Here is a 14,087-nt window from a genome sequence, read left to right on the forward strand (position 1 = left end):
AAACACAATTACCCCCCCCTTTTTTTTGAATATTCACGCTCTGTTGTCTGTATTCTTTTGTCTTTATCCTCTTGACATTTGTTTGATTGTTAGTCATTTTTGTCCTTATGTTGATGTGCAGTGTCTCCCTTCTGCCCATCTATAATCTGCGTGCTCCTTATCCATGCTTCCCACCTTTGCATTTTGAACAGACCCAAAGGGAAGGATCTGATCATGGGAATCAACCCAAAATAACTATGACAGCTGTGACTGCTTTCTTGGTTTTCATTTAGCATGCAGAACCATTCCGTGTTCCATATCTTCATTTTGAATTTCTAAATTATCACCCAGTCCCTTATTTAACCATTAAGTCATCCTTGACAAATTTGATATTATAGCTCTTTTGCTTCTTTTTTGTTGTAATAGTCTCTAAAATAAACTGGGTTTTCCAAATGAATAAGCTTCTGGTTATTTTAGCAATTTCCTTATTGGGTGTGGAGTTTCATAACTGGGTTGTAAGAGAACACGATTCCCTCTAACATTTTTGTAGGAAAAACAATCTATATTTTTTTCCTCGTGGTGATAAATGGATAGGATGACACTTTTTTTTTTTTTTTTTTTTAGATTAAGGCATTGGTAACCTTTATTGCCCCTGTGTCTCAGTGAAGTAATTCAAATTTGACTAAAAGGAACAATCAAATTAATAGACTAATTGTGGGTTTATGTTTAAGGGAAAAGCTCATGCTCATGTGTCACACTATCATTAAATATAAATGTTGTTTCTTATTTTTAGCCCTGTTCCCCTTGGGCCCGACCAGATCTTATTAAGAGGTACACAGCTTAGAAACACTCAGTGGGTCTTTGGCATAGTTGTTTATACTGGACACGACACCAAACTCATGCAGGTAAAACATTTCTATGCTGAAAAACAATGCTGGTTTTAGAATTTATTTTTTCTTTCCGTTTTTCTAGAGTAGAGAGTGCAAATGCAGGTGTTGCATTTGGGAAGCTCAAGTTTGTGACCTAAATTTGGAAAGGACGTACCTGATTCCTTGGGTAGTTTTTCCTGGATTTCTATGATCGTATCGCATGTGTATTATCTCTTGCCTGAAATATAGATGGTCTTTGGTTTCCAGACTGAGGGGGACAAACAGTTCTAACTTATTTTGTCTTCTGCACTTAAGCGGGGATTCATTCTAACTTCCTTATTTCTCTGCTTCTCTTCCTCACCCTGTGAATTAGGATTTTACAGTAAATTGTCCTTTTAATTGAACCCTTGGCAATGTAAAATCAGTTATTTTTGAGTTAATGTTTATTCTTCATACACCCAAAAAAAAAAAATTGAAATGATTTTGCTCTTTCTCCCTGATCGTGATTTTTAAATTATTATTTGTGGGTTTGAAGCAGCCCGCATTTGTATTATGATGTGTTTCGCCAGACAGGTTTTGAAATTCTGTATAAATCAGTGTCCTGATGTGTCATTTCTCACATTTCTTTGGTTTCGTTTGGCATCTTACTTTGCTAACGGTTGCTGTTCATGAGAATCGGCTTTTGGCTTGTCTGCTCTTTAGTTTCGCTTCCGAAGCATATATTTGACTGTACTTCTTCGTTCAAAAACATGTAGTGACCACCGTGCACCAAGTCTTGAGCTGGCCTATATGGATGCAATAGTGAAAGGCCCAACTCATCCTCTGGGAGCCACATGGACTAAGGAGTAAAGGGGAATTGCCGGGTAGCGCAGTCAAGTCCTGTGGGTGACTACAGAAGGGCCAGGCCCCCCAGTATTGGGGCTGTTAGCGGACTCCGTGCTGAAAGCACATTTTAGATGGAGGGTTAGAGAGAGGGGTGCTCTTGAGTTGGTCCGCTCTTTTAATCAGATGATGGAAGAGGAGAGAGTTACCTGTTGACTAGAACAGATGACGCGTTGGAGCCCACGTCCGCCCCAGCTGGGAAATGCAACAGAGTCAGGGTGGCGGGAGGTGGAGGGTGAGGAGGCTTCGGGTGAGGAGGCTTCAGAGGCGGGTGAGGAGGCTTCAGAGGCTCGTGAGGCTCGAAGGCTGCTGCAGCTGCTGCGTGACAGGCCGTGTGGAGTACTCGTCCTGGGATTTCTTGGGTGGAGAGACCTGAGAGTGAGCCGGGGGAGGCCGATGGTAGGACTGTGGGAGGCTGGGAAATACGGGGCTGAGAGACCACACATCTGACGGTCGGAGCTATGGTCGTGAAGACGGGATGATGGCAGCCCTGGGGCCAAGATGGATGCCTTAAGCCAAATGCTCACCTCCTGGGAGCGTGGGGGCCATGGCCCAGAGGTCGGCGGACTTGCTGAGGGAAGAGGCAGCGTAGCCGAATGACGTGAATGTCACGGGGGAGCATTTTAACGTGGCATCAGAGGCATAAAGCGTCAGAAGTGCCACCAGCTTCCCAGGCCGAGGTGTGTAAGCACCCTCTGCTTGAGGGGCTTCAGGGAAGGAGTGCCCTCACCTGGGTAAGGAAAGCTCCCAGTGGAGGAGGAGGAGGAGGTCGCGGAGAAGTTCCGGGCCTGGGATGGAATGGCATGGCGTGTTGGAATGGCTGCGGGGGAGGGGGGGTGTGTGTATGAGAGGGTGGGGGTCCGTGGCAGCCTGAAGAATAAGTAGTGAATGCTGAGGCCCTTCTTGGATGGCTCATGATCCTTTGGTGAATCCGAGAGGCGTCTGGTCTGTCCTCCTGGCTGGGTCCTCACCAGTTCAGAGCTGATTAGAACACTCCACTAACCAGCTCGCTTCTGTTTTGTTTTGGTTTTTAAAAATTTTTTAATGTCTATTTTTGAGAGAGAGAGAGAGTGGGGGAGGGGCAGAGAGAGAGAGAGAGACACCGAATCGGAAGCGGGCTCCAGGTTCCGAGCCCTCGGCACAGAGCCCGACGTGGGGCTCGAACTCACAAACTGTGAGGTCGTGACCTGAGCCGAAGTTGGCCGCTTAACCGACTGAGCCACCCAGGTGCCCCAGATCACTTGTGTTTTGATGGTGACGTGACAGGTGACAAAGAGCTCAAGTTTGGGACCCCAAGACCGGTGTTTAGATTGTGCATGTTACAAATTTCACCCCTCTCCAAGACTCCTTGTATGCCGGTTGTTTTTTTCAGGGTGACATTGGTAGTGTAGCTTTGTAGCTAAGGTGTAAGAGATAATTAAGTTATGCCTAAAAATGATCCCATCATCTTGTTATTGAGCAAGGTGTGCACAGAGTTACCTCATGAAGTTTGCGTCTCGTGAGATGGGTGCTTCTCATCGCACCTACACGTGATAAACCCATGCGAGGCTTGTTACGTGTTGACTGTTTGAGTGCAGAATGATGGAAATCCCCAGAAACATCTGTGCTAGGTGCACCGTGCCTTTAGGACTGGAACAACAACTAAAAATAAGGAGCTTTTAAGTGCAATATAATATAACACCTGTAGCTGGAAACTGTTCTGCTTGTGAACTAACGTTTTTGTCTGTACGTGTGCTGCTTGACCACAGAGAGGAAGCACAATTGCTTTAGGGGTCTGCTACTTTCGCGTTCGTTCTTTAAGCTCTTCCCGCAGTGTGTTCCACTCTTCAGAGTTCCCTTGTTTCAAGTTGGGTGTAGTTACGTGTGGAAATATTTTCAATATTACAGTTTCTATTGGTTGATTTAATGGGCAAGGGGTATTATCACATTAATTACAGCAAATACTTAGTGCCTTCATTCATCGTTCTAAGCAATTTGCATGTACTAAATCGTTTATTCCTCACAATGGCCCTATGAGGAAGATACTATTGTTGTGCCCACTTTCTAGATGAGGACGCTGAGACCGAGTGTCTAAGTAAGTTACTGAAATGACATACCCACCCGGTAAGAGGGAGAGTTGGGATTCGAACCTAGGCAGTATGGCTCCGGAGGGCATGTTCTCACTAGTTGCTCTGTTGACTACTCTGTTAGGAAAGACGAAAATGTGTGAAATTTAGGTCAGTTGGAAGCTTTTTCAGACTCTGACATTTTGACTGGTTTCTATTACAGAACTCCATTACTCAGAAGTAGCAGTGTTTCCTAAGAATTTTGTAGAAGAATTTTCAATGCTAGTCAGAATTAACATTACACGCTCATCTCTGCAAGTTGAGATGTTCAGGGAATGGGAGTGAGTAGGCAGAGCTCAGCTCTGCACGAACTACATGTGATTGAAGCTTTGGGCTCTAATATTGGACACAAGATAGCTTTTCCTAACCCTGTTCACTGGCCAGGACTCAATAGTTGGAAAAGATCAGAAGCCAAGAAACTAATGAAGTCACAGAAATGATGTGTATTGTAATTTTTTTTTCTCTCTGTGCCTCCAGTGAACGTTTGTTAAAAATGATACGATCTTGGGGCTCCTGGGTGGCTCAGTCGGTTAAGCGTCCGACTTTGGTTCAGGTCATGGTTTCATTGCTTGTGAGTTCGAGCCCCACATCGGGCTCTGTGCTGACAGCTCGGAGCCTGGAGCCTGCTTTGGATTCTGTGTCCCCCCTCTCTTTCTGCCCCTCCCCCGCTCACACTCTGACTCTCTCTCTGTCTCTCTGTCTCTCAAAAATAAACACGAAAAGATAAGATCATGAGTTTTAAAAGATTGGGATAGGGAGTCTTGGAATGGGTCTCTTGCTCTTTCCATAAGACCAGAGGTGATATGTTGTCCCCATCAACCTGTAGATGGGATTTGATTTTTGATGGGTCAACCTTCACTAATGGACTTCCATTTAGATTCTAAAGGAAATTTTAAAGTCTGTAAAGGACAGGGGTGCCTGGGTGGCTCAGTTGGTCAAGTCTTCGACTTGATTTCAGCTCAAGTCACGATCTCACAGTCATAGGATCCAGCCCTGCATGGAGCATGGAGCCTGCTTGGGATTCTCTCTCTCCCTCTCTCTCTGTCCCTCCCCCATTCATTCTCTCTCTCTCAAAATAAACATTTTAAATTCTTTTTTTTTTTTTTTTACTACTTATTTTTTGAGAGAGAGAAAGAGAACATGCATGAGTAGGGGAGGGGCAGAGAGAGAGGGAGACACAGAATCCGAAGCAGGCTCCAGGCTCAGAGCTGTCGGCACAGAGCCCGACGCGGGGCTCGAACCCACGAAGCGTGAGATTGTGACCTGAGCTGAAGTCGGAAGCTTAACTGACTGAGCCACCCAGGTGCCCCATAAAATAAACATTAAAAAAAAAGTCTGTAAAGGACAAATAATTCAGAGAACTGAAGTGAAAGGGAGAAGAGAGGATATATAAAGGAAAATGCTGCTGGGCTGTTTAAATACTTAAGCACTTCAAAATTGCCTGTAAAACGATTCCCCACCTCCCCACCCCTACAGGAAACCAGATCATGAGGGTAGCATTGGTGGGTTTGGTGACAGTTTCAGCGATGTTGTGGAACCGTATTATCGAGGGAACATAGGGATGGATTGCTCCCTGTTTGCATCTTGATTTTGTTATGTTGTGACTTGATCCATGTTTTTATGTTTGGAGACCTTCTCATCCTACATTTTTTTTACTGATCAGATGAATGAAAAATAGTGAAGAGTCATGAGTGAAGTTTTGAACAAGGCACCATTTTTAAGGCCAGTGAGTGCCCTTCAAGCTTTCAAATCACCCGATTTTCACAAACCAGTGTTGGCACCTGAGAGACCAGGCTCGTGACTCCTGGAGGGAGACTTGCAGACTGCAGCCTGTGTCCTTCTGCCCCTATCCAGTTCCTGGCTCCTGATTTAATCCAGGGGCGGCTCACCTCCAGGAATGGACTATTACCATCTTCGGGGTTACTATATCCACTCCCTGTCACTGCTCTGCTGTAACAAATTATAGGGACTCAGTAGCTTAGAACAACATGAAGTCGTCATGTTATCTAGTTCTTTAGGTCAGAAGTCTGATATGGGTCTCACCCCTGTCACGACCCCTGCAGAACAACATTCCTTTCTAGAACACTCCAGGAGGTTCTAGAGGAGAATCTTGTCCTTGCTCTTTCCAGCCTTCTAGAGGCGTCCTGAACTTCTTGGTTCATGACCCTCGCTTTCCATTGTCAAAGACGGCAGTATTGTACGCCTTGGACTAGTCTTGTGTCTCCCTCTGACTGTAGCCAGGAAAGGATCCCTTCATTTTCTGTTTTTAAGGGCCCACGTGATTAAATTGGACCCACTTGGCTAATCTAAGATAATCTCCCCAAATCATGTCCTTAATTTAATTATATGCAGAGCCCCTTTTATCACATAAAACAACGTATTTACAGGGTCCAGGTATTAGGGCATGGGCATCATTGGGGAACCATTCATTGTTTTCCCCGGCGCAATTAGAATCAGAATTTTTAGTAAAATGACTTCAGGTGCATAACTGTCCAGTGTGAACAGTTCTACTGACTTTTCCAGTGCTAAGAGGATGTAGTCCCAAATTTTCTACCTGATAAGCAGCGGTCCTTGAATCCGGCTTTAACGAATCTTTCTAAACTGACTTGCCGACACTGGCCTCTGTTTGAGCTGGGATGGTTTCCCCACTGGCAGTCAGGAATTAGACCGTACATGTTTGTTGATGGTTAGGCTGTGTTCCGCTTTTGTCTTACTTTCCTGTCTACATTTTGTTTATAATTCAAGACTGCACTCAGATTTCTCACGACCACTAGAGTTTTCCTCATGTACCTGCTTGTTCCTTGTTCAGTTTTCCAAATGAGCCCTTTGTCCATTCATTTTGACACCTAATCATGTCAACACCTATTTTGCATTTTCGGTGTCTGTGTGTCTGTGTAGGTCTTTTTTTCCCCTCCATTTTGAGGGGAAAATACATACTTGAAAAATAGTTCTTTGTATTTTAATCGTAGAGCTAGATTACTTGGGACATTCACTCTAGATTCTTATGGCACAGAATCTTTAAGTTTCTCTTGCATTAAAAACATCCTGTTTTAAACTGACTTTAAATGATTTAGAACTTGTTTTCTAAGATTGCAAAAGTAGCCAATTTTGTACTAAAATGTAATCCTAAGTACAGATTGAAGCATGAAGAGTTGAAATGTGTTCTTTATTTCAAACATTGTTGATTCAGGAGTGCGGTGCACTTTTTAATTCCATAGGTTATTGGGAAAAAATACAGTCTTTTACTTTTTATGTGTTGAATTTGGTTTACTTACCTCCTTTTCTCCCCACTCCTTAACCTCAAACCTGTTCTGTGACTCTTACTGATTTTCACTGCTGTTGTACAGAATTCCACAAAAGCACCTCTCAAAAGATCGAATGTTGAGAAAGTGACCAATGTGCAGATCCTGGTGTTGTTTGGCATCCTCTTGGTCATGGCCTTGGTGAGCTCGGTGGGGGCCCTGTACTGGAATGGGTCTCAAGGTGGAAAGAACTGGTACATCAAGAAGATGGGTAAGTGTCTGGATGGAGTGCTTGTTGAAGTAAGATTAAACCAGTTTTGGAGAATCCTTTCAAGTACCGTCTATGTGGGTGGCCATGCCCATCCTTCATTCTTTTGGCTACTCTCTATAAGGCCAGCCTTTTTGGAAGATTAGGAGTCATGTGATGAAATGAAGATTGACATATTTGGGGATTGTTTTATATTCAAATGATTATATTTTTAATGATTTTTTTGAGTTACTTTCTTAGTGGTTGCTCTTAGGGATTAATGTCTCAGTTTATGGGCATCTGCCTCTAATACTAACATAATTCCAGTAAAATGCAGAAATTTTCCTCCAGTATGGATTCATTTCTTTGCCTGCTTTGTGCTATTATCATATAAATTAGGTCTATGTTATCAACCTAGTAATACGTTGTTATGGTTGTTGCTTTATATAATCTAGTGTCTATTAAGCAAAAAGACAAAAAAATGTAGAGTTGTTTTACATTAACCTACTTATTTACTATTTCTGGTACTCTTTATTTCTTCCTGTAGATTTGAGTTACCAGCTTGTGTTATTTCTTTGCTTCATAATAGCTTGGTCCTCTGATTCCTTTGTGCTGTCCTATATTACGTCTGTATATAAGTCCAACGGTGCAATTTGCCGTGTTTTTTTAAATCCAAAAGAAAGGATAAAGAGAAGTCCCTGTGTAATTACTCGTACTGATATCCTTTGTTCATATGGATTTAATTCCTGTCTGGTGTCCCTTCCTTTCATCCCGGAGAATTTCCATTGGTATTTCTTGTAAGGCAGACTGGATAGCAACAAATTCTGTTTTCATCTTGGAATGTATTAGTTTCTCCTTTGTTTTTGAAGCAGAGTTTTGCTGATACAGGATTCTTGTAGAATTCTTGGTTGGTGTTCTTTTCCTACCAGTACCTTGCACATGCCATCTCACTGCCTTCTGGCCTCTGTTGTACTGATGAGAAGTCAGCTGTTAATCCTACTAAGTTTCCCCTTGTATGTGAGTGATTTTCCTGTTGCTGCTTTCAAAATTGTCCTGGGTTTTCAGTAATTTTGAGTTTCTTTCATTTGGAGTTTGGTGAGCTTTTTGGATGTGTCCATTAATATTTTTCATCAAGCGTGGGAAGTTTTTTAGCTACGATTTATTCAAATATTGTTTCTGCCACATCTTCACTTCCTTCTCTTTCTGGCAGTTCTATTATGCACGTATTGGTCCACATGATGGGACTTTATTAGGCTCTGTTAGTTTTTTCTTATTCTGTTTTCTTTCTGTTCTTCAAATTGGGTAATCTCTATTGATCTGCATTCAAGTTTGTCTGTTACTCTCCTCTGCTGCCTCACGTCTGGTCAGCTTCACGGGGATTTCTTTAATTTCAATGATCATACTTTTCCGTTTCAGAATTTCCATTTGGTTCTTTTATCTTTTTATCAGTGTTCTCTGATCAGTCGTTGTCATCATACTTTCTTTTAATTCTTTAAACAGTTTCTTTTAGTTCTTTATAATAGCTTTGAAGTCTTTGGTCCATCATTTGGGTCCCCCTCAGAGGCATTTCTTTTTGTCTTGTTTCCTTGTATGTTTCATATTTTTGCTGTTGGTTGTTGAAACCTGGGTGCTTTAGATAATATGTTGCAGCAATTCGGGACGGTTTCCTCTTCCTCCTGGGGTTTGTTGCTGTTTTTTGTTTACCTGTTTAGTGACTTGCCTGGAAAAATTCTGTAAAGTGTTTTCTCCTGCCTCTTACTGCTCAGTTTTAGTCCCATGTTTTTAAAACTGTTGAAATGTATAGTTTAAGCTATATCAAGGTTTTTAGTATATTCCTATTTGTGCTGCCTTTAGCCCTTACCTAACTTGAATGTTTTCATCACTGCAGAAAGAAACCCTATCCTCATTAGCACTCACTCTTCTTGGTTTTATCTTTAAGCCTGGATTCCTAGGGTCAGCATAGCTTAGGGGTCATGCAGTGATTGGTCAGAGGTTGTGCTTAAACGCCTTGAGATAGTAAGGTCGTGGTAAAACTCCTTTGTTGTTTGATCTGTGTGTGGCTGTGGAATACCTTCAGTGTTTGGGGAATTTAAAGTCTGACCATGTTCAGCCGGGGACTGGTAGTTCATAAGTCTCTCCTAAGCAAGCGCAGCCTTGCGCGTGGACGTGATTTTCTGGACCACCAGGGTGGAGTGTGATCTTTCCAAGGTTTCTTCGGTCATTTATTTCCACAGATATCCCTTTTTGATTTCTAGCCGGCCTTCTGTTTTGTTTGCTCCTGCTAGTACCGAGAGATGTACGTCTTCCCTGATTGTTAGCCCCTGGGATCCCTATTCTTTGTGGCAGTGCCCTCGGCATGGCGGTTTTCGTGCTGTGTTCCAAATAATGACATCTTCCTCAGGCTAGTCCTGTCCTGACAACCTGCCTTCCTCTGGAGTCGCGGCCTGCCTCACCCTGGGATAGAATTTCTCATGGAGCTGGGGCCAGGGGCGTGAGAGCCGCAAGTCCCGTCTACCCACCCCGAACAGAATTTGAGCATCATGGCTCAAAGGGAAAGAAGAGGGAAATAGCCTCTGACTTAAATGCCAGAAGTTTCCACTTAGATTAAGTAGATATTTTTAAATGTATGCTTTTGAATTTTTTTTGTAGGCACTGTGATTAATTTCCAAGCACTTTAACTACTTGGTTTTGATAATTTTGTCCAGTTCTATTGCTTCCTGTTTTGAGAGATTTGCTAAGCTTCTTATAGAGCAATTCCAGAAGACAAATCAATTTAATGACAAAATGTTTTGAGAACTAAATTTGAATTTTAAAACTTTTGAATCTTTTCTTGAAGTTTTTGTTATTCCTATCTTTAAATGTATTTTGGTTAAACTGTCAAAACATTTTTTTCCTTTTCTAATTATCTCATGCGGAAAAATCAAACACTTTTAACTGCTCAGGAGAACTATTGTTGCAACTTTCACAAGTATGACCAGGACTCGAGTTGTAGGTTGGATCAAAACCCTTGGTTTTGTTCTTAAAATTTGGATTTGGACTGTATTATATGTCCAGCTTCAAATATGAAGACTGATACTTTCTGTACATGCATAGTTTCAAAATATCATGATCTGGATAAATAAACAGCATTGGCCACTATCTTGGTATACAGGATTTGTGGGAGCTGGCACTTAAATTGCCTAATGTCGGGGCGCCTGGGTGGCTCAGTCGGTTAAGCGTCCAACTTTGACTCAGGTCGTGATCTCGTGGTTCATGAGTTCATCTCCCATCGGGCTGTGGGCTGACTGCTTGGAGCCTGGGTCTCCCTCTCTTTCTGCCCTTCCCCCACTCTCAAAAATAAATAAACATTAAAATAAATGAGTAGCCTAATGTCAAATTCCAGTATTAGCTGCATGATTTATGGTGGAAGAATGGTCTCTCTGTCCCACCCATAATGCTCTCTGCTTTGTTTTCCTATGGAAAAGTTGGCATAGCTCTGGCAAGAGCCGTCGGACTTCACCTTCGCATTGTCGGTCTCGGAGCTGTGACTTCATCTTCTGTCCTCGCTCACCTCCACTTGATTGCTTTTGTTTGGCTGAATGAACTTTTATGCGTAGGGTCTCTCCTGAATGTACTCTACTTACTGACGCTGTCTGTGACGGTCCGAAGCAATTTTTGGCCTGTATTGAAACCTGACATTTGAAATTTCTTAATACGCGATTCTCCTCGGCAGCTCTTCCTGAGCAAATTAAACCTCGGGGACATTTGTCGACTATTGGTACTTCGAGATGCTGTTTAGCAACTATATAATTCAAAAGAACAAGATAGCAAAGTGACATGTTAGAAAGAAAAGAAGCATTTGGCAGGGAAAATCGAAGCCTTGGCGGGTGAGAAGAAGTGAGGGGTTGGGGCGAAGGTCACAACAGCCCCTGACCAGCTCGTGCCCCCTCGCTGTCATCCTTCACCAGCCCTTTATCTTGCCATCACAACTACCCTCTAGAACTCTCCAGCTGAGTCCAACCACCACCGTTGGACTAATGTCCTGGGGAGGAAAAGCTCAACCGGGACTTCAAGTCCCTACAAACTACTAATCTCCAATCCTAGCCTTTGCTTTCTTGAAACACCCATTCCCCTCAAGAGGCATTTTTAAATCCAAACCTTCAGCCGGCTGCAATCCTCCCTCCCCCCTTGCCAAGTTAAGATCATACCACTTTTTCCTTCAACCGGAGTGTCCTGCTCATTAGGAAAAGAACTTTTGTCTTTTGATACGGACCTCTTTTCCCTCTCCTGGTCCCTTTTCCTGGCCACACTGACCCTACTTCTGCCTTGGATTCTGTCCTCTCTAGGGGTCTTGTTCCATCCTTAGGGGTCCTCCTCTGTTAAGATTTCCTTCTCTGACCTTCAGTAAATAGGCTCAAGTCTTCCTACCTCTCTCTCTTTGCCCGCCACCAGTGACACTTGTTTTTTTTGTACCTTACACACTCTTTGGAGGATTCCAAATAGACTCTGACCTTATTAGCGAGGTCGTAGATATTCCTTACAGCCATTTGAAATGCCTGCTTTCTTTTCTACATCCTTTTTAGTTAGCTGGCTTGTCTCTTTCTGCCAAAACTGGACTAAAGCCGCCTCCGGATGGCCTTCAGCGACTATGCCTTCCCATTGCAAAACCTCCTGTCCGGGTTTTCAGCAATGCCCTACGAACTCCTCCTTCAGTAGATGTAGCCTGCTGCATGGACGGTGAGGGGCGTGCTGGCTCCTGCTTCCTCTCCTCCCCCACAACCTCCTGTTAGAAGCCAGCTCTCTGGTGGAAGGGATTCTGTTAACAGTCTTGGTATGCGCTGTATGCCACGTAGTAGGTGCTCACAGTGTTGTAACTCGAAGCTCTCAATTTATACATAAACCACGAACGTCTTTTAGAAAAGTTCCACAAGAATAAAGGAAAGGGAAACCGAGTGGAGACGAACTAAAGCTCACAGATGCTCTGCTTTTCTTCCACAGACACGACCTCGGATAATTTCGGCTATAACCTGTTGACGTTCATCATCTTGTACAACAATCTGATTCCCATCAGTCTGTTGGTGACTCTTGAGGTTGTGAAATACACTCAAGCCCTTTTTATAAACTGGGTGAGTATCACAGCAGAGCTTCAAAGTTGGGTGACTGGAGCAAGGTCAACCAGTGTTTTCTCCCGTTGGCTCAGAGCCTCTCAGGCGAGCTCCCAGAAAAGGAAGAACGTGGTTAATTTAGGATTGGGTCTGGGACTTAAACTGGCCAGACGACTGGCAGGGGGTCTCTGGCAAGGCTGTTGCTGAGCCGGTGGTGGCAAGGACTAGTTGCCTGCGACCTCCGCTTCCTGGTCTGTGAAAGGGGAGGACGTGGGTGCCCATTCAGGGGGTCCTTGTGAGGATTAAGTGAGATAATGGAGGCAGAGTGCTCAGCGGGCGAATGTCTTCGGGTGAGTGGGGACGAAGTGGCTGCAAATGCGTTCCTGCATTTACAGTCTAATTAGTGCCGCAGGAAAGGTCTCGTAGGTGTGTCTGTTTTAGTGTGCACCGTGTATCAAATTCACCGTGACCATATATACACTTGGATTCTGTTGCGAGAGTGGAGGTGGAAGTTTTCAGGAGCTACCGTGGCCATTAAGCAGTGAACTTCAGCCAGTGCTTGTAGACTGGGCACCTTCCTGTGCATTGTTATTTGATCTTGCCGGCAACCCTGTGAATGAGGTATTGGCTGATCACAAGCATGGCTTGGACTAGGTCATGCAGTGATCGTCTTGCAACCGAATCTTCTGTGTATAAATTGCATATTGTCTTCTGTCACAGTGTTCTCTATACTAATGGCCATTGTACTTCCCCACCCAAATGAGCATTTATACTATCAGTTGTAGCCACTTTTCTGCGTTGATCCGAGTGAAGGACTAATGGTATTTATTTTCTGAAGCGTCCTCCCCACCTCCCCCTCTCTCTCAGGACACAGATATGTATTATCTAGGAAATGACACCCCTGCGATGGCCAGGACCTCAAATCTTAATGAAGAGCTGGGGCAGGTGAGAGCTTCTTTGGGAACTTTGGTAGTGGTGGCACGAGCATCTGGGGAGGCCAGTGCTAGAACCATCAGACATTTTGGAAAAATAGTTCTCTGGGAATGTGGTTTTGATGTCTGAAGATCTATATCTATATCTATATACATCTATACATAGATATATATATATAATGAAAGTACAATATTACTAAATAGAAATGTTAGTTGGTTTTCACCTGCTTTTTTGAGGCATCAGTGTATTATATTACCTAGAAGGTACCTGCAAAAAAATTAACACAAAAACTAAAGTGCAACGTTAGTTTGGATATTAACATTGTTTATCAGGAGGAAATGATGGGGAAAACCATGATTGAGACATGCAGGTATTGGGTAACCTTACAAAAACATGAGGGAACTAATTTGAAGGGACGTAAATCTATTACATTTCTCACATGTTTTAGATTTTGTTTCTGGAACATTCCGGGGAACGAGTTTCTTTTCTGCTCTCACCTTTGAAACCCCTATTGCCTTTAATGAGTTGTGTTTGCGTTTTATCTTCATCCTGTGTTGAAATTACTGTAAGGAAAGCCCTCTTTTGAACACATTGGAACTAAAGGTTGTAATTTCCTTTTATTCATCTTATTTAAACCTCCCAACAGCCCTGTAAGGTGGGTGCTATATATATATATATGTCAGACTAAATTTGCCTCCTCTTTGAATGCTTTTTTAGTTTTTCAGGTAAAGTTAATCTCTCTTCCA

General features: G+C 43.2%; 1 protein-coding gene across 11 annotated transcripts in view; it reads left to right on the forward strand.

Annotated features, from left to right (window-relative positions):
* LOC121012749 (phospholipid-transporting ATPase IB) overlaps positions 1 to 14,087 on the forward strand; it is a 651,500-nt gene that overhangs the window by 162,908 nt on the left and 474,505 nt on the right. For all 11 annotated transcript variants that reach the window (XM_040448061.1, XM_040448063.1, XM_040448066.1 and 8 more), the window contains 4 exons: positions 773 to 884; positions 7,183 to 7,348; positions 12,302 to 12,429; positions 13,276 to 13,353. In XM_040448061.1, the coding sequence (XP_040303995.1) occupies positions 773 to 884; positions 7,183 to 7,348; positions 12,302 to 12,429; positions 13,276 to 13,353 (484 nt within the window). The remainder of the gene's footprint in view (positions 1 to 772; positions 885 to 7,182; positions 7,349 to 12,301; positions 12,430 to 13,275; positions 13,354 to 14,087) is intronic.

Source organism: Herpailurus yagouaroundi, unplaced genomic scaffold (genome assembly GCF_014898765.1).
Source record: "Herpailurus yagouaroundi ecotype Mexico unplaced genomic scaffold, PumYag 197, whole genome shotgun sequence".
Taxonomy (NCBI): Eukaryota; Metazoa; Chordata; class Mammalia; order Carnivora; family Felidae; genus Herpailurus; species Herpailurus yagouaroundi.